General features: G+C 37.8%; 1 protein-coding gene across 1 annotated transcript; it reads left to right on the forward strand.

The window, feature by feature from the left end:
* The first annotated feature begins 14593 nt into the window (after window positions 1–14593).
* On the forward strand, window positions 14594–20700 carry PLK2 (polo like kinase 2). The gene is made up of 14 exons (XM_047756990.1): window positions 14594–15101; window positions 15722–15829; window positions 15963–16079; window positions 16280–16409; window positions 16641–16728; window positions 17173–17268; window positions 17377–17575; window positions 17668–17815; window positions 18158–18255; window positions 18550–18679; window positions 18909–19149; window positions 19273–19402; window positions 19659–19769; window positions 19908–20700. Exons 1-14 carry the CDS (start codon window positions 14832–14834, stop codon window positions 20097–20099), a joined length of 2058 nt encoding a protein of 685 aa, XP_047612946.1. The 5' UTR covers window positions 14594–14831; the 3' UTR covers window positions 20100–20700.
* Window positions 20701–21017: the final 317 nt, after the last annotated feature.

The raw sequence follows: 21017 nt of genomic DNA on the forward strand, positions 1-21017 counted from the left end.
ATTCATTGCTGGTGGGAATGAAAAATGGTACAGCAACTTTGGAGTCAACATGACGGTTTCTTACCAAATTAAACATACTGTTACCATACAATTCAGCATTCATGCTCCTTGGTATTTACCCAAAGTAAATGAAAACTTATGTCCACAGAAAAAACCTGCACATGAGTATTTACAGCAGCCTTACTCATAACTGCCAAATCTGGAAGCAACCAAGATGTCCCTTAGCAGGTGAATGAAAAAATTTAAATATAGTACATTCAGACCATTGTTTGGATATATTATTCAGCAAAAAACAAAACAAAACAAAACCATCAAGTAATGAAAAGCTATGGACGGAGGAACCTTAAATGCATATTACCTAATGAAAGAAACCTATCTGAAAAGGTTATATTCCATACGCCTCCAACTATATGACATTCTGGAAAACTATAGAGATTGTAAAAAGATCAGGAGTTGCCAGGTAAAGGATGGTAGAAGGAAGGATGAATCTGTAGAGCATAGAGGATTTTTAGAGCAGTAAAAATACTCTTTATGATACCATAATGATGGATAAATGTCCTTACAATTGTCTAAACCTGTAGAATGTACAACACAAGGATTGAACCATGTAACTATATTAGTTAGTGTTGATAAGGAAGTGGGAGGACTGGAATTCTCATGCACTGCTGATGAGAATTTAAAATTACACAACTATAACTTTAGAACACAGTTTGTGTTTAAAAAAAATTTTTTTTAAATATAAAGTCAAACAAATATCTACTAGATGATCTAGCCATTCCACTCGGGTATTTGCCAGAGAGAAAATAAAGCATATGTCCATAAAGATTTTATACTGTGTTCTTAGAAACTTTTATTTTCAAAAGCCCCATTCTAGAAACAACAGGTAAATGAATAAATATCAACAGGTAAATGAATAGATTGTGATGCAGCCAAACAATGGAATGTGACTCAGCAATAAAAAGAAACAAATTATTGACAGACTCAAAATAGACACAATGAGTAAAAACCAGAAAAAAATCGAGAATATACTGTATGATTCCCTTTCTATAAAATTCTTTAAAGTGTGAACTAATCTATAGTGAAATAAGGCGGATCAGCGGTTATCTGAGGAATTGAAGGGGTTAAGAAGGGATGGGAAGAAGGGACCTATAAGGGGCAAGATGAACATTTTGGGAGGAATGATATATATGTTCCATCATATAATTGTGGTAATGGGTTTATGACTATGTACATACATCAAAACTTATCAAATTGTACACTTTGAATATGTGCAGTTCACTGTAGGTTAGTTATGCCTCAATCAAATTGTCAAAAAGCAAATTGCTGTAAAAAAACAACCTAAGTGTCTCTGGCTGGAGCCCAAGGCAAAATAACAATCTTCTAGCAGGTTCTTCTGTCTGCCTAACTGCTGGATGATTCAATTAGCCTTATGCAGATTCAAAGTTAGGACTGGGTGTGTTACACTTTGTGTTAGAAAGGAGGAGAAATAAAAAATAAAAGTATTTGGACTTGAAGATAATATATAGGTTAAGCATGTAGGTAGATATAGATAGACAGACATATCTGCTTATATTTTCAGAGGAGAATCTGAAAGGTAAAGCCAACATATATAATGAAAATATCTACTGGTTAGGGATGGGGGGCTGTTAATTTACAATACTAAATGAACAGAAATGGAAGCAAGACTTCTTGGAGTATGCTTTTATGTAATTTTGACTTTTGAATCATGCAAATGTTTTACATTTAAAAAAATAATCCCTAAAATGAAAATATTTTAAAAGGAAATATACTAACTCTATTTTTAATAACTATTAATATAACTTAATATTATACTAATAATAAACTTAATATAACCAGATAGAGGAAAGAATTACTTTAGATCATGCTAGAATATTGTATTCTTGCTGAAAACCTTTGGAAGGATATATTCTTAAATCAAAAAGGGTTCCAAATTCAGTGGTTCTATTGCTAATAGTAATGCTGGCATTGTTACTGTGAAGTTGTTTTATGTACATTAGACAGCCAAAACAAATGATTATCCACATAAAGTAAAATTTTCATTTTAAGAGATGAGTATAAAAATCAAAAGAATTAAATAAAACCCTATAAGCCAAATTTGAACTGACAAATGTCAATTTAAATCCCGATTTAAAAAATATATTTCCTACCTCTTACCTGAATAGAACTGCATTTTAAAATTATAGTAAATGTAATTGGTTAATATACTTAAAATTTGTAAAATTCATGAGACCACAATTATATTTTAATATATAAACATGCAAATGAAAACATCCTTGCCCATAGTGGAGTCCTTCAGAGCAGCTAAACTGGGGTTTTGTCATGTCCTGGGTCCAGAGCTGGGACATCTTCTCCCTTGGCTGGTGGTGATAGCCTCCTCTATGGTTCTCTCTCTTTACACATCCCTAAGGCAAAAACAAACCGAAAAGGTAAACAGAAACAGTGCTTATATGCTCACTCTTCCTCCTTGTTAGTTTCATTCATTTTTGTTCAACTCCACTCAGTAAACCAGAGTGAAGATCTTTCCACTAGGTCTTGGGTTAAACTCCTTGTCTATCCTTGTTGCCTCTGTTAGTTCTTTGTCTTGCCCTTTCCTTTCTCCTGAATGTTAAATAATAACAAATATTATTGATCTCTTACTGTATGTCAGGTACTGCTCTAAACACATTCCAGGTATTGGCTTATTTAATCACAATCACCTTATAAAACATTGTAATCCCCATGTTAACTGTGGCACAGAGAGGTCCAGTAACTTACACATGATCAGATCTAGAAAGTGTCTAGTCTCCTCAGCAAGTTTACATTTATAAATTTATCCAAAAAATAATTGAGGTCCTATCCTGTGCCATGTACTGTTGTAGACACAAGGAATACAGAACTGAAGAAAGTAATGAACCTGTCTTCATGGACCTTTCACACCTGTAGAAAAGAAAAATAACCACCAAATAATTAAATAAGACAAAGCACAGTATGCATCAGAAATCTTGTTCAGATAAAAGACAATAAGAGAGAGAGGGTAGACTAGGAACACCTCTTTGAGGAGCTGAATCTTGATATTAAAAATATTTTTAAATGTTATTTCTAAATAAGTAATCTATCATCTTCGCTCAAGCATTAACATCTATTTAAAAAGTGAGTTTCCCAACCTCAGGGCTACTGACATGTTAGGGCAGGTAATTCTTTGTTGTGAAGGGCTTTCTTGTGCATTACAGGATGTTTAGCAGCTTCACTGGTCTATACCTACTAGATGCCAACAACACGCCTTACCCCAAATGTGAAAATGAAAAATGCCTTTGGATATAGCCAAAAGTCCCACTATGGGAGACAAAACTGTTCCAGTTAAGAATCACTGCTTTGACTGTCCTGATAGCTAGTGTTTTATATATATTTTTTCTGTATATTCTAAGATTTAGGTTTGCATTTTTATGGGATTTAATTGCTATTTAAGACAGATTTTTAAATACAAATTCTCAACAACTATGTTGTATTTGAGACATTATAAATATTTTGGAGTCTTCCTGTATGTTTCCTTTATACCCACTTTGTTGAGAGTTTTTAATCATAAATGGATGTTAAATTTTGCCAAAAGCTTTTTATGCACCTATTGAGATGATCATAAGATTTTCATTCCTCAATTTTTTAATACAGTATATCACATTTATTGACTTGCAGATGCTGAACTATCCTTGCATTCCTGGATCAAATCTCATTTGATCACGGTGTATTGATACTTTTAATGTAATTGTTAAATTCAGTTTTCTAATATTTTGTTGAGGATTTTTGCATTGATATTTATCAGTGATGTTGGCCTGTAATTTTCCTTTTTTAAAATGATTATGTGTGTCTGGTTTTGTTATCAGGATGATGCTGACCTTATAGAATGATTTGCTAGTATTTCTTCTCCTTCAATTGTTTTGGAATAGTTTGAGAAGGATAGGTGTTAACTCTGCTCTAAATGTTTGATGGAATTCACCTGTGAAGCCGTCTGGTCCTGAACTTTTCATTACTTTTACAGATTCAAATTCATTACTTGTAATTGAACTCTTCATATTTTCTATTTCTTCTTGGTTTGGTCTTGGGAGACTACACATTTATAGGAATTTGTCCATTTCTTCTATGTTTTCCATTTTATTGGCATCTAACTATTCATAGTAATCTCTTATGATCCTTTGTATTTCTGTGGTATTAGTTGAACTTCTCTTCTATTTTTGATTTTATTGATTTGGGCTGTTTTTCTTGATGAATCTGGCTAAAGATTTATCAATTTTGTTTATCTTTTCAAAGAACCAGCTCCTAGTTTCATTGTTGTTTGCTATTTTTTCAGTTTCTATTTATTTCTACTCTGGCATTTATGATTCTTTCCCTTTACTATTTTGGGTTTTATTCTTTTTCTAATTTTTTTTCAGGTGTAAAACTAACTTGTTTACTTGAGATTTGTCTTGTTTCCTGAGATAGGACTCTATCACTATAAACTCCCCTCAAAAATTTTCTTTTGCTGTGGCCTGTAGATTTTAGATCACTGTGTCTTTGTTTTCATTTTTCTCCAGGTATTTTTTAAATTTCTTGTTTGATTTCTTCAGTGATCCAATGGTTGTTTAGTAGTTTATTGTTTAGACTCTACATATCTGTGTTTTTTTGTGTTTTTTTTCTTGTAGTTGATTTCTAGTCTCATAACATTGTGGTCAGAAAAGATGTTTGGGAGTTCCCTTCATGGCTCAGCAGTTAACAATCCTGACTAAGATCCATGAGCATGTGGGTTTGATTCCTGGCCTTGCTCAGTGGGGTAAGGATCTGGCGTTGCCATGAGCTGTGGCGTAGGTCACAGATGTGGCTTGGATCCCATGTTGCTGTGGCTGTGGCAGAGGCTGGCAGCTATAACTCCAATTAGACCCCTAGCCTAATTGCTGTGGGTACAGCCCTAAAAAGCAAAATAAATTAATAAAATAAAATAAACGAGTCCTCCTCAAAAAAAAAAAAAAAAAAAAAAAAAAGAGAGAGAGAGAGAGAGAAAAGATATTTGATGTGATTTCAATTTTCTTCAATTTACCGAGACTTGTTTTGTGGCCTAGCATTTAAAATCTACCTTGGAGAACGTTCCATGTGCACTTGAAAAGAATGCGTATTCTGTTGTTTTGGGATGAAATGTTCTACATATCCCTAAATGTTCTATATATCCAAGTCCATTTGGTCTAATCATTTAAGGCCAGTGTTTTCTTATTGATTTTCTGCTTGGATGATCTATCCATTGACAGATTATTACAGGTGACATAATGTTATATACAAAAAATCCTAAAGCCAATCACCAAAAATCAATGAATTTGGTAGAGTTACAGGACACGAAATTAATATACAGAAGTCTGCTATAATTCTGTACACTAACAATGCACTATCAGAAAAAGAAATTAAGAAAACAATTCCATTTATAATCCCATTAAAAAGAATAAAAATACTTAGGTATAAATTAAATAAAAAGTTTTTAAAAAAAATTCTGTACTTAAAAAACTATAAGACATTGATTAAAAAACTGAAGACAACACACATTGAAAGATACACTGTGTTCATGAAGTAGAAAAATTAATATTGCTAAAATAACCATACTACCAAAGTCTGTTTATAGATTCAATGCAATCCCTATGGAAACACCAATAGAATTTTTCAGGAACTAATATAATTCTAAAATTTGCATGGAAACAAAAGACCTATATGGCCAAAACAATCTTGAGGATAAAGAACAAATTTAGAGGTATTATGTTCCCTGACTTCAACTTATACTCAAAGCTACAGTCATAAAACAGTATGGTACTGTCATAAAAACATGCCCATAGATCAATGGAACAGAATATAGAGCCCAGAACTGAACCCACACTTATATGGGCAATTAATCTATGACAGAGGAGATAGGAATGTATAGTAGTGAAAAGACAGTCACTTCAATAAATGGTGTTGGGAAAGAAAACTGGACAGCTACATACAAAAGAATGAAACTGGATCACTCACACCACACATAAAAACAAATTCAAAATGGACTTAAGACCTAAATGTAAGACCTGAAACAACTGAACATCCAGAAGGAAACATAAGCAGTATGCACTTTGATGCTGGTCTTTGTAACATATTTTTTGGATATGTCTCCCCAGGCAAGGAAAATAAAAATACAAATAAACAATTTGAGACTACATCAAAATGAAAAGCTTTTGTACAGTGAAGGAAACTATCAACAAAATGAAAAAGCCATCTACTGAGTAGAAGAAGAGATTTGCAAATGATGTGTTTGATAAGGGGTTAATATCCAAAGTATACAAAGAACTCACATAGCTCAACACTAAAAAATAATAATAATAACCTAACTGAAAAATAGGCAGAGTATCTGAGTAGACATTTTACCAAAGAAGATATACAGATGGCCAACAGGCACATGAAAAGATGTTCAACATCATTAATCATCATGGAAAATGCATAACACAATGAGATAGCCCCTCACACCTGTCAGAATGGCTATTAGCAAAAAGGCAACAAGTAAGCAGTGTTGAAAAGGCTGTGGAGAAAGGAGAAACTTCATGCAATATTTCAATTGCACCACCACTACAGAAAACAATATGGAGGTTTCTCAAAAATCTGCAAACAGAATTACAATATGATCCAGCAAGCCATTCCTGAGTATTTATCCAAAGAAAATGAAAGCACTAAACAGAAAACATACATGTACTCCTACGTCACTGCAACATTACTCGCAAAAGCCAAGACACAGATGCAACCTAAATTTCCATCAATAGATGAATGATGAAGAAGATGTGGTATAAACATACATATGCAACACTATTCAGATATCAGAAAGAATGAAATCTTGCCATTTGCGACAACACTGATGGATGCAGAGGGTATTATACTAAGTGAAATAAGTCAGAGAAAGACAAATACTGTTATGATTTTACTTAGATGTGAATCTAAAAAGCAAAACAAACAAGCCTAAACAAAAAGAAGCTGACATAAGATAACAGAGAACAAACACATAGTTGCCGGGTGGGGGGCGGAGGAAAGAAACAGGTGAGGGAGATTAAGAGGTAAAAATTTTAGGTTGCAAAAGTAAGTGAATCACAAGAATGAAGTGTACAATGTGAGGAATATACTCAATAAGTATGTAATAAATTTGTATGGTGACAGACTAACTAGATTTATGGTGATCATTTTGTAACATACGGAAATATCAAATCAATATGTTGTGTAACAGGAACTAGCATAGTATTGTAAAGCAATTATACTTCAAAAACAAATGACTCATAGAAAAAGAGATCAGATTTGTGGTTACTAGAGGTAGGGAGTAGGGGGAAAGGGAATTAGATGAAGGCAGTCAAAAGCGAGAAACTTCCAGTTATAAGATAAATACTAAGGGTATAATGAGCTACATGAGAAATATAATTAACACTGCTGTTATATATGAAAGTTGTTAAAAAGTAAATCCTGATTTTTTTTTACCACAAAGAAGAATTTTTTCTTTAATTTTGTTTCTATGAGATCAATGTTCAATAAACTTACTGTGATAATCATTTCATGATGTGTATAAGTCACATCATTATGCTGTTAACATTAAACTTATACAGTACTGTATATCTCAGTAAAAGAGAAATTTAAAAAGGTCCTAAATGAAGAAGAAATTCAGAAGTACATGTTAGAGGATAAGCAAACTGCAAGAATTCACAAAGACAGAAAGATGTTCTTCAAAAGAAATTTTTTAAAGATGTCAATGAGACAAAAGAATGAGGAAAAATTCTCAAGAATTTCCTCAAGAATGAGGAAAAATTCCTCATTCAATTCCAAGAATGAGGAAAAACTAAAACACCTCTATTTTATTTATGTTATATTCAACAAATGCTGAAGAGGGTATGGAGAAAAGGGTACCCTCCTACATTGTTGGTGGGAATATAAACTGGTACAACCACTATGGAAAACAGTATGGAAGTACCTCAGAAAACTAAATATAAAACTACCATATGACCCAGCAATCCCACTCTTGGGCATACATCCAGACAAAACTTTCATTGAAAAAGATACATGCACCGCTATGTTCACCGCAGCACTATTCACAATAGCCAAGACATGGAAACAACCTCAAAGTCCCTCAACAGATGAATGGATTAAGAAGATGTGATGTATATACAAAATGGAATGCTACTCAGCCACAATAAAGAACAAAATCATGCCATTTGTAGCAACACGGATGGAACTAGAGACTTTCATACTAAGTGAAATAAGTCAGAAAGAGAAAGACAAATACTATATGATATCACTTATATCTGGAATCTAATATACAGTACAAATGAACCTTTCCACAGAAAAGAAACTCATGGACTTGGAGAAGAGACTTGTGGTTGCCAAAGGGGAGGGGGAGGAAGTGGGATGGACTGAGAGTTTGGGGTTAATAGAGGCAAACTATGGCATTTGGAATGCCATAGCAATGAGATCTCATATCTAAGTAATGATACACTACTGTATAGCACAGGGAACTATATCCAGTCACTTGTGATGGAACATGATGGAGGATAATGGAAAAAAAAGAATATATATATATATATATGTATGATTGGGTCACTTTGCTATACAGTAGAAACTGACAGAATACTGTAAGTCAAGTATAATGGAAAAATAAAAATCATTTTAAAATGTTAACTTAATCATTTTAGAAAATAATTCTACCCTTTAAGACAGATTCAAAAGATTCAACACAATGAAATGGTGGGTATGACTTAAAGGAACAGCTGCATATTAAGCAGCTTTTGAAACTTTACAGCATTGATTGCCATCATCATTTTCTACCAGTAGAGGGAGATCTAAGTCCACCGAAATAGTTTCAGTTTGTGCAAAAGGAAATGAGTGGGAAGGGGAGTTGCTTTCAAGCACAGTTAGTATCATGTCAAACAAAGAGATGGATAGGTAAGTAGGTAGCTAGACTGACAGATGAATGAATAAAAGTTTGGTCAACTATTTTAATTAATGTATTATATAAACCTTCATCAAAGATTACTGACAGAAATTGCCAGTTTTTTTTTCACTTACAAAATGTCAAAATGAACATAACACAAAAGATACTTAACATATTTACTATTTAAACTTAAATCCTAAAATTAACCTTTTATTTTCATTAAATTACTTCTCAAAAAGATAGGGATTAAATTTAAATGTCCAATCAATTAGATATATTGTGATGAATATAAAATGAGGTTTGGACTCTTTCACCCTTCCAGATGGAAGCCTCAGATTCTTAATTTTAATTTACCCCAATTTATCAACCTCTTGTTACATGGTTAATGGGCTTTGCATGTTAAGAAATCATTGCCTTTACTGAAGAGACTATCCTTTCTTCATAATTTTTTTTGGACATATATAAAAGATAGTCCCTTCAGTAAATGTCCCAGGAAAACCAGACAGCCACATATGAAAGAATGAAACTGGACCACTATCTTTATGTTGTACACAAAAATCAAAATAGATTAAAGATTTAAATGTAAGATCTGAAACCATAAAACTCCTAGAAGAAAAAATAGGTGCAAGTTCCTTGACATTGGTCTTGGCTATGATTTTTTTGGATTTGACAACAAAAGCAAAGGTAATTAAAGCAAAACTTAAACAAGTGGGAATATATCAAACTAAAAATCTTCTGCACAACGAAGGAAAAATCATCAGTAAAATGAAAGGTAAACTACAGAATGAAGGAAAACATTTTCAAATTGTATATATGATAAGGGGTTAACATACAAAATGTACAGAGAATTCATACAAATCAAGAGAGACAATCTGATTAAAAAGGGGCAGAAGACATACATGATCCAGCAATCCTACTCTTGGGCATTTATCCAGAGAAAACCCTAATTTGAAAAGATACATGCATTCCTGGTTGAGGATCTGGCGTTGCCGTGAGCTGTGGTGTGGGTCGCAGACGTGGCTCAGATCCCACATTGCTGTGGCTCTGGCGTAGGCCTGTGGCTACAGCTGTGATTGGACCCCTAGCCTGGGAACCTCCATATGCCGTGGGAGCAGCTCAAGAAAAGGCAAAAAAGACAAAAAAAAAAAAAAGATACATGCACTCCTATATTCACAGTAGCACCATTTACAATAGTGAAGACATGGAAGCAACCTAAATGTCCATTGAAACATGAATGGGTAATGAAGATGAGTACATATACACAATGGAATACTACTCAGCCATCCAACTACATGTATGTCCCTAGAGATAATTAAGTGAAGTAAATTAGGGAAAGACAAATAACCTATGATAACACATGGGGAATCTAAAGTATGATACAAATGAACTTATTTACAAAACAAACAGACTTACAGACATAGAAACCAAATTTATGGTTACCAAAGGGGAAAAGGGGAGGTGGTAAATTAGGAGTTTGGGATTAGCAGATATAAACTACTATATAAAAAAAATAGATAAACAACAAGGACCTACTGTATACCACAGGAAACTATGTTCTATATCTTATAACAAATCATAATGAAAGAGAGTATGAAAAGGAATATATATAATGTATATAAGAAAATCACTTTGCTGTACAATAGAAATTAATCCAACACTGTAAATCAACTATACTTCAATTTTAAAACAAACAGGCAGAAGACTGAATAGACACTTTTCAAAGAAGACATAACAAATGGCCAACAGGTACATGAAAAGATGCACAATATCACTAATCATCAAGGAAAGGCATATTCAAACCACAATGAGATATCACCTCCCATCTGTTTAGAAAGGCTATTTATTAAAAAAACAAGAAATAATAAGCATTGGCAAGGAAGTGGAGAAAAGGGAACCCTTATGCACTGTTGATGGGAATATAAATTGGTGCAATCACTATGGAAAAGAGAATGGCGATTCCTCAAAAAATTAAAAACAGAACTACCACATTCAGCAATCCCACTCTGGGTATATAAGCAAAGGAAATGATATCATAAGCTTGAAGAAATATCCATATCCCATGTTCACTGCAGCATTATTCATGACATCTAAAGTATGAACAAAGTGTCCATCAATGGATGAATGGATAAGGCAAACACACACACACGAATATGATCCAGCAATAAAACACAAGGAAACTGCCATTTACAACCACATGGATGCAACTTGAGGGAAGTATGCTAAGTGAAATAAGAGAGAAAGACAATGTATATTCTCACTTACATGTGAAATTTAAAATAAAAAATCGAACTCATAGATACAGGAAACAGATTGGTGGTTAACAGAAGTCAGAGAGGGTGGGCAAAATACGTAAAGGGGGGGGGGGTCAAAAGGTACAAAGTTCCTATTATAGGAAAAATAAACCCAAGGGAAGTATTGTACAACATGGAGAGTCTGGTTAACAATACTGACAGAGTAGATCTTAAAATTTCTTATCACACAAGAAAAAACAATTTGTAACCATATGTGTAAGGTAAACTGTGTTAGCCCTTTCACAGTATATACCTATCCCAAATCATTATGCTGTACACCTAAAACCAATGTAGTTATATGTCAACACTAGCTCAATTAGAAAAAAAATCTTTCCCTACACTATGCTCAGAAAGTTGCTTGCCTGTATTTCCTACTGCCATTTTGTTTCATCCTTAATCTTTAAGTCCTTACTCCATCTGCAGTAGATTTTCTGTACATAGTGTGTGTAATGGGCTGAATTATTTCTCCTTAAAATTCTTATATTGAAGCTCTAGCCCCTAGTACCTCAGAATGTGACTGTATTTAAGGCCTTAAAGACATGATTATGGTTAAAAGAGGTCATCCAGGTGGGCCCTAACCCAATCTAACCGCTGTCCTTATAACAGGAAATTTGGATACACAGGAGGACACCAGGGATGCTCTCTCACAGAGCAAAGATCACGAGAGGACAAGGTGAAAAGGCAGGGCAGACGTGTGCATGTGAAGGAGAGAGGTTTTAGGAGAAACCAAGCCTGCCCACATCTTGATCCTGGACTTCTAGCCTCCAGAACTGTGAGAAAATACATTTTTGTTGTTTAAGCCACCCAGTCTTTGGTATCCTGTTAGAGCAGCCAGAGAAAACTAATACAACATGAGATACGGATTTCATTTTTTTAAATATGGAAAAGCTTTTTTTTTTTCTAGTTCCATTTACTGAATAGTCTCCTTTTCTCACTGATCTATCATGTCCCTCCTCTGCCATTTATCAAAGTTCATTTATTTCTAGGCTCTTTATTCTCTTCCACTGGTTAATATATTTTTGTGAGGACTAAACTTTCTTAGTTGCTTTAGCTTCATTCTAAGTCGTGATAGCTGGTGGAGAAAGACCTCTCTTCCAATTCTACTTTGCTATTTTCGATCACTTACACTTTGATATAAAGTTTACAATCAGCTTGTCGAGTTTCACTGAAAATCACATTGGGATCTTACTAGTAATTATATTAAATCTAAAGAATTACAGAGAAATATTTTGTAATTAAAGATTTATCTTCATTGGAAGGTACATTTATTTCCCTTTTTTGTTCCAGGGGCAATAATTTTGATTCCGTCCACACGATGGCACTACAAACCAAAAAGTGAGATTTTCACAGTTGGCGAGAAGACCCCAGAATATATACACATGTTAATATTTCATTAAATGCTCAAATGTTTTACAGGATAGATCTGAATTTCACATGGCCTGTTCAACAGGCTAGCAAAAGCTTAAATATATTTAGTAAAGAAGCTGATAACCAGTAGTATCTGATAACCAGAGAATGGAAATAACAATGAAAAATGTCATGACCATTCTTCACATTCCTTTTATCTTAGAAAGTTACAAAAAATACAGGTTAAAAAATTCATTATGAGCTGATAAAATAAAGGCGAGTTATAAATTTAATTCTGGAAATTTAGGTAGTATTTTCTAAACCAGCAAGCCTACTACAGGCTAGTAAATAAGTCTGCATAAGCCTGGGGAATAAAGGTCACCCTTGGGTTTATGCATAAAGAGAAGGATTAGGTAATTCTTCATTTCCACCTCCAAGTCCACCCCTTAGTCCTGCCCTGATAATCTTGGAGTAAAGTCCACTTTCACTTATGAGAAACATGCCCGGGCTTGCCCTGAGCTGTTCACAGAATCAAAAAGGAAGATTTTCCCTTTCTACTCAGTAATGGCAAGGAATGGCTTTTCTACATCAAGTTGGAAGTATTTTAGATAGAATGTCTTTGAAACCACGCATACCTAATTAACTGATACCATGTATAACTAAACTTAATGGTGGACTGCAGCCAACAACCCTTTTTTCTAACTATATTCCACGGGTAATTAATCTGGTATTCTAAACAGCAATGGAAATTAGTATCAAAAGACTGTTTACCATATTTTAAATTTAAAAAAGTCTATTGCTAATTAGCATAAATTGGATGATCTACTAAATACATATATAGAAAGAATACTTAAATTTTCTAAACCCCGGATTCCTCATGTATAAAATGGGAATAACATTTCCTACTTAGAACTGATGAAGAATTTAAAGGAGGGATTTCAAAATACTAAAACATGAGGACGTGCACAGTAAGGGCATTATTGTTATTAGAGCAAGAAAGAAAATGGTGTTCTTCCTTAGCAAATCTGAATCGTAAAATCTGGAATGGGATGCTAAATCATGTTTTGGCTCACTGGGCTATTCCCCCTCACGCTACCAATCCTCTCCTCTCGAAGGCCTAGGACTGACTCCCAGCACAGGAGCAGCCACTTGGCTCAATGCGCCATTTAAACGACGCATTCTGCATAAGCTCTTCTGAATAACAATTGATAGACGATTTCCACTGTAAAACCATTAATTAGCACTAGGAGCGCTTTTATTACCATTGACTGTCAAAGAAAGCCCATATCGTCGTTAACCGCTGCCCACTCGGACCGCTAGCTGAGCTTCTAGAATATTCCAGGAGATGGCGCCTTTGCCTCTCAGTCTTCTGACAGCCTGAAGGCGAAACCTTCCGAAGGCACCGGCCTCCTCCAAGGTTAAGGGTCTGACCTCCGACAAAGACCTGCTCCAGGGTGATGGACAGAGGCCATACGGGCCTAAGTGGGACTGATTCGGCAATGGTTTGCCACATTCAGAAGCGGCGCGGAGCTCGGGACACTCTGCTCCGACAACCCCTGCTTTTCACTGGTGCGCCCCTCCAAAGGTCCACTCTGGGTGGGACTAGCGGGGTAAAAGCGCGGGTGCAGCGGTAGCCCCACGCCCTCCAGACGGCCAGGGGAGGCCTCACGTGTCTGTGCAGTGGACCCCGGGTATACTCACACCTTGACACCGAAGGCGCCAGGTGGTGGGGTTGTCAGGAAGGGCTGTGAAGGGGAGGGAATCTGCGATGACCTGAGCTCTGGCCGCTGGGCGGTGGAGGCGGGGCCCGGCGTCGGCTCTGGGGTTTCTACTTCAAACCCAGAAGCCAGAGCATTCCAAGAATGGGGTGGTGGTCCCAGGGACAGCCGGACGCCTGCGTCCACCACCACCACCACGTCACGGAAAGCTCTCCAAGCAGCCGGAGCCAGTGCCTGAGCGAACCGGTTCGCACGTCACCAGAGAACTGGAAGTCAGCGATCCGTCGCGACCTCTGGCTCGGCCCAGCCCGCTGTGGCGGCCGGTGGGCGGGGCGTTGTCCGTGACGTCGCATCCCGTTTCGATTCTCCACCCCCTTCTCGGCCAGTATATAAGACTTTACCCGGCGTTCGCACTCTCACAAGTGTACCAGGGCGACGGGCGCGGGAGGTTGGAAGCGGCGGGGATTCGAGGGCAGAGGCCGGCTCGGTCGTGTGTCCGCGCCTCGGAGGTAGCAGGCAGGGCAGGGCGACGAGGCGACCATGGAGCTCTTGCGGACTATCACCTACCAGCCGGCCGCCAGCACCAAGATGTGCGAGCAGGCTCTGGGCAAGGCTTGCGGCGGGGACTCGAAGAAGAAGCGGCCGCAGCCGCCCCCCGAGGAGCCGCAGCAGCCGCAGCCCCAGGCTCAAGTGCAGCCGGTGGCTCCGCACCACCATCACCACCACTCGCACTCGGGGGCCGAGATCTCTCGGATTATCATCGACCCCACGACGGGGAAGCGCTACTGCCGCGGCAAAGTGCTGGGAAAGGTGACGAGCGGCGGGCGCCCGGCTGCCAGGCGGGAGGGAGGTCTGCCCCGGCGTCCTCGAGCAGGGCCGGACCCTGAGTCCCCGTGTCCGTCGCTTCTCGGTTACTCGGAGGTCCGATCCCGGCGCGACGTGGGCTGCTCACCTGCCCAACTCTGGCTTTTGTGCGCCTGCAGCGCCGGGATCGGCTTCACATCCTTGGCCACGGCTCTGTCTGCCTCACGCAGCCTAAAGACGTTGATCTTGAGGCCAGAAGCGAGGGCTTTCTGCACCAGACCTAGAGAATTTTCGCTCTACCTGGCCCCCAGAGAATTTTCTTGACAAGTCTCCTCATACCTTATTTCTCCTCTCCCCAGCCCCCACCCCCCACCCTCCCCACCGCCCGAAAGCACCTCTTTGTCAAGGGAGAAAAGGCACTGTTTTAACTTACTGTTTTCAGGGATGCTTTTCCCTAACTGAAGGAGCTTTAAAAAAAATTAAAAAAAAAAGTAGACTGCATCCCTCTGTCACCCTTTCTCTCCCATAATTTTGTGGGTTTTTTTTTCATTTATATGTTAAAAATATGTATTTGCCGTCCATGTTCCTCCCATACTCAGTTCCGTCTCTGCTTTGTTTCCTTTCAGGGTGGCTTTGCAAAATGTTACGAGATGACAGATTTGACAAACAACAAAGTCTACGCTGCAAAAATTATTCCTCACAGCAGAGTAGCTAAACCTCATCAAAGGGAAAAGGTGTGTATGACTGTTGAGTAAAATATTTTCTTTGTGTGCAGGGACAGCCCTTCCCTGTTAGGAAGATGTCTTCTGCATGTGTAAGCAACTGGGCTGAGGGAGGCTAATGAGACTGATATTGCTTTTTCTTTAGATCGACAAAGAAATAGAGCTTCACAGAATTCTCCATCATAAGCATGTAGTGCAGTTTTATCACTACTTTGAAGACAAAGAAAACATTTATATTCTCTTGGAATATTGCAGTAGAAGGGTAAGTGTTAACTCCTATTTGAGTACCTCCACTTCCCCCAGACTGACAGGGCATTCAAATTGCACTTTATCTGGGGATTTAATTGTGGAGCTAATTACTATATTGCAGCATCAACTATCAGCACTTACTCTGCACAAGGAGACCACTGATTTTGGTAACTTTTTTTGACAGAGTCTCTTTTTTCCTTCTCCTCTTCCCAGTCCATGGCTCATATCTTGAAAGCAAGGAAGGTATTGACAGAGCCAGAAGTCCGATACTACCTCAGGCAGATTGTGTCTGGACTAAAGTACCTTCATGAGCAAGAAATCTTGCACAGAGATCTCAAACTAGGTAAGCCTTTCACTCCGAACTCTGACTTTTTGTGTCGAGTGGTGTGCTCTCTCTCTCTCTTTTTTTATGTATTTTATGTTCTTAGCTGGGATCTAGCCAATGCAGTCTTGCTTCTAAATGAGCAAGGTATCTAGTTAAGCAACTGAATACCTGCCTCTCATGTGGATGTGTGAGAGCTTGGCTAGAATGTCTTTTCAAGGGGAGTCACACTTTGTTTTGTTTTTCATCTAGGGAACTTCTTTATTAATGAAGCCATGGAACTGAAAGTCGGGGACTTTGGTTTGGCTGCCAGGCTGGAGCCCTTAGAACACAGAAGGAGGTAAGAGTCAGAAAAATACATCCTACCAGGGTTTCGTGGAGATCAAATATGCCCTTTTTATTTTGCAATTACTACTTCGGAAGTCAGTTGATACTAAAATCTATAAACCCCTACAGTGTTAATTGAAGGAAGTACTCATTGCCACCATGGACCAGGCAGAGTACCTTATGCCTTTTAGTTGATTATGATGTGTATAAAAATGTCTTGCTGTACCTGGTCTCAGTTGGCTTAAAGCATTTTGTCATGTGGCTGAAAAAAATTGTACATGCAGAAAAAAAAAGTCACCAGGCACTTAGGCCAATATCAATTGTTTGCATGCCAAAAATCAAGAGTCAAATGATTCCAAATAAAAATTCAAAATAGTGCTTTTAAGGTTTTATGCAGAGAACTAATTTTAAATAGTAGAATAGTTTCCAATGAAATCTTTATATTTTGTTTTTCCAGGACGATATGTGGTACCCCAAATTATCTTTCTCCTGAAGTCCTCAACAAACAGGGACATGGCTGTGAATCAGACATCTGGGCCTTAGGCTGTGTAATGTAAGTAAATGCACCAACATCACCAAAAAGCAAACTTGGATGTAGATTTTTAACACTCGAAAAGAGTTGCTTTTGATTATTTCTAAAGAAGTATTTCCTTGCACACAGGTACACAATGTTACTAGGAAGACCCCCATTTGAAACTACAAACCTGAAAGAAACTTACAGGTGCATAAGAGAAGCAAGGTATACAATGCCCTCATCCTTGTTGGCTCCTGCTAAGCACCTAATAGCTAGCATGTTGTCGAAAAATCCAGAGGACCGCCCCAGTTTGGATGACATCATTCGACATGAATTTTTTTTGCAGGTTAGTACTCTTTTTTTTGGCATCTTTTTATTACATGCTCTTGATCGTAATTGCCCAGCAGGTTACTGAAAACATTTTCTTATACTTTACAGGGCTTCACACCAGACAGACTCTCTTCTAGCTGTTGTCATACAGTTCCCGATTTCCACTTGTCAAGCCCAGCTAAGAATTTCTTTAAGAAGGCAGCTGCTGCTCTTTTTGGTGGCAAAAAAGACAAAGCCAGATATATTGACACACATAGTGAGTTATAAGACTTTTCTACTCTTCTGTATTCAATATTAGTTGATAAGGTAGTTGAAAGAGGCCTTCATATTAACATAATCTGACCTGTATGTTTGCATACTATTGAACTTTTCATAGCATAATAAATCCACACTGCAAATCGTGGTTGATAGCTCTTTGCTTCATATGTGTTAAAGTGTGCTTCTTGCATAATTGCAGCTGATTGCAAAAGTAAAAATGCTGGTTTAGCCTTGGATGCTTTTAAGTTGGTTATTAATGCAAAAGGAGAAAATGTGGCTAGTTCTGCTTCTACCTCCTTAGGCTAGAATAAGGCTCACAATTCTTTTCCTTGATTTACAGATAGAGTGTCTAAAGAAGATGAAGAAATATACAAGCTTAGGCATGATTTGAAAAAGACTTCAATAACTCAGCAACCCAGCAAACATAGGACAGATGAGGTATGCTGGAAAAAAATAAAATAGTTATAAACACCTTATATCATTTCCATTCTTTGTTAATTATCACCTGGATCATGATAGAGCTTTTCCTCCAACCCTTTAAAAGGAAAGATTTTATCTCTTGGTTTAACAATGCATGCAGTTGAATTACCGGAATATCTTTTACCTGGCTTGTGTCCATTGCTTTTTGATAAGCTTTCCTAGTAGTTGTGACAAAATCTCATGTTAAGCTGGAATTCTCAAACTCAAATGAATTTTAAATGCTTGACTATTGCCTGACTCTTCTCTTTTTAGGAACTCCAGCCACCTACCACTACCGTTGCCAGATCTGGAACACCTGCAGTAGAAAACAAGCAGCAGATTGGAGATGCTATTCGGATGATAGTCAGAGGAACTCTTGGCAGCTGCAGCAGTAGCAGCGAATGTAAGTTGTCAATCGCATTTTATATAATGACAATCTAAATGGCAGTGCTCAAGACTAAGTAACTGCAGTCAGTATGGGTTTTGGCCTGATTAAACATAAAAGAAATAAAATTAGAGGTTTGGAACAATTTTGAGTCCTATGTCCTTAGAATTAGTGAAGGGAGACTTAGCATCTACCACAGCCTCAGGTTTACTTGTACATTGTTTTATAACTTTCTCTGACTTTCCAGGTCTCGAGGACAGTACCATGGGAAGTGTTGCCGACACAGTGGCCAGAGTCCTTCGAGGATGTCTAGAAAACATGCCAGAAGCTGACTGTATTCCCAAAGAGCAGCTGAGCACTTCCTTTCAGTGGGTCACCAAATGGGTCGATTACTCCAACAAATATGGCTTCGGGTACCAGCTCTCAGACCACACTGTAGGCGTCCTTTTCAACAATGGTGCTCATATGAGCCTGCTTCCAGACAAAAAGTAAGTGGGTTCAATTAAGGAAGCCCCATCAGTTCTTTAGTCTTGCCCTAAGGAAATCTAAAAACGTTGACTAACTTCTTTTTCTTCTTCTTCTTTTTTTCTCCTATCGTTCCTGTTTTTTAGAACAGTTCACTATTATGCAGAGCTTGGCCAGTGCTCCGTTTTCCCAGCAACAGATGCCCCTGAACAATTCATCAGTCAAGTGACGGTGCTGAAATACTTCTCTCATTACATGGAGGAGAACCTCATGGATGTGAGTGCTGTGGCTTTCAAGCAGGGATGTTTGTGGTGTAGTCCAAGAGCAATAGCGTTTGTGTAGCCTTGAAGCTTTCTGGAAGTGCAGCCTCTCACGTCCTGCCCTCAATCCACTGAATCAGAACCTCTGGGTGGCAAGGCCAGCAATCTCCAGGCCATTCTGGTGCTTGGTTAGGCCTGAAAGGCTTTGCTTAGAAGGATTGGATGTACGCTGAAAAGTCCTTATTGGCACTGACTCTCCCCATCTCTTCCAGGGTGGAGATCTGCCTAGTGTTACTGATGTTCGAAGACCTCGGCTCTACCTCCTTCAGTGGCTAAAATCTGATAAGGCCTTAATGATGCTCTTCAATGATGGCACCTTTCAGGTAAATGAGCCCTTTTAGAAAGCACATATCTTGGTCATAAAAAAATAATTAATACCTAGAAAACTTAATAATTGACAAAACTCTTCTAATTCTTGAAGAATATTTAGAGATCTCTAAATCTGTGTCTACTTTTTAAAGGTGAATTTCTACCATGATCATACGAAAATAATCATCTGTAGCCAAAATGAAGAATACCTTCTCACTTACATCAACGAGGACAGGATATCTACAACGTTTAGGCTGACGACTCTGCTGATGTCTGGCTGTTCATTAGAATTAAAAAACCGAATGGAATATGCTCTGAACATGCTCTTACAGAGATGTAACTGAAAGATTTTTGAAAGGACCCTATGGGACTCCTCTTTTCCACTGTGAGATCTGCAGGGAAGCCAGTAGGATGATGTACAGCACGTTGAAGAAGATGGACAGGTGGTGGTACGAAAACAATTGCTCCCTGGCCTGCTGGACTTGGTGGAACCAGGCCAGGCGGAGGCATACAGTTCTGGACTTTGGACAATCTGAGAGTGAAGCCGAATGCAGTTCTCCTTGACATACCTGTTTCAAAAGGTTTTTTCAGACAATTTTGCAGAAAGGCGCATTGACTCTTAACTTCTCTCTGTTGAGAGCACTTCAGACAGAGGACTTGGAACTGTGAATAAACTTCCTGAAGGGGAGGGAGAAGGGAGGACGCTCCCATAATGTTTAAAGGCTGTAATCGGAGCAGCTTTTGGCTGCTTAACTGTGAACTATGGCCATATCCAATTTTTTTTTTTTTTTGTTAATTTTTGAAGACACTTGTGGCTGGAAAAGTGCATTCCTTGTTAATAAACTTTTTATTTATTACAGCCCAAAGAGCAGTATTTATTATCAATTTTTTTTTTATGTTGACCATTTTAAACTGTTGGCAATAAAGAGTATGAAAAAGCCGAAACCATGGTCTCTCATGTCTTTGGTTTGGCACGAGCACTGTATCACGGCATTCTTTGATTGTGGGTTCTTGGAGCTCTTTGGCATGACATTGTGTATAGAAGCATGCTAGAAAGTCAGAGCTTTACTTTTTCTAATAAGTTTCTAGGAAGTCAGTCTTTAATACCTCAAGTATAAACATAAACTCTGGATAGATCTAGCTTAAGAAGAGAAGACTATAATAGATACGCCACTCTTGTCACAACCAAAATATAGACCTCCTACTCAATCCAAAACCAGTTTCTCTCTGGGGTATTTCCTCAAAACTCAGTTAGCTTGGAG

The sequence above is a fragment of the Phacochoerus africanus genome, chromosome 1 (genome assembly GCF_016906955.1).
Source record: "Phacochoerus africanus isolate WHEZ1 chromosome 1, ROS_Pafr_v1, whole genome shotgun sequence".
NCBI classification, from domain to species: Eukaryota; Metazoa; Chordata; class Mammalia; order Artiodactyla; family Suidae; genus Phacochoerus; species Phacochoerus africanus.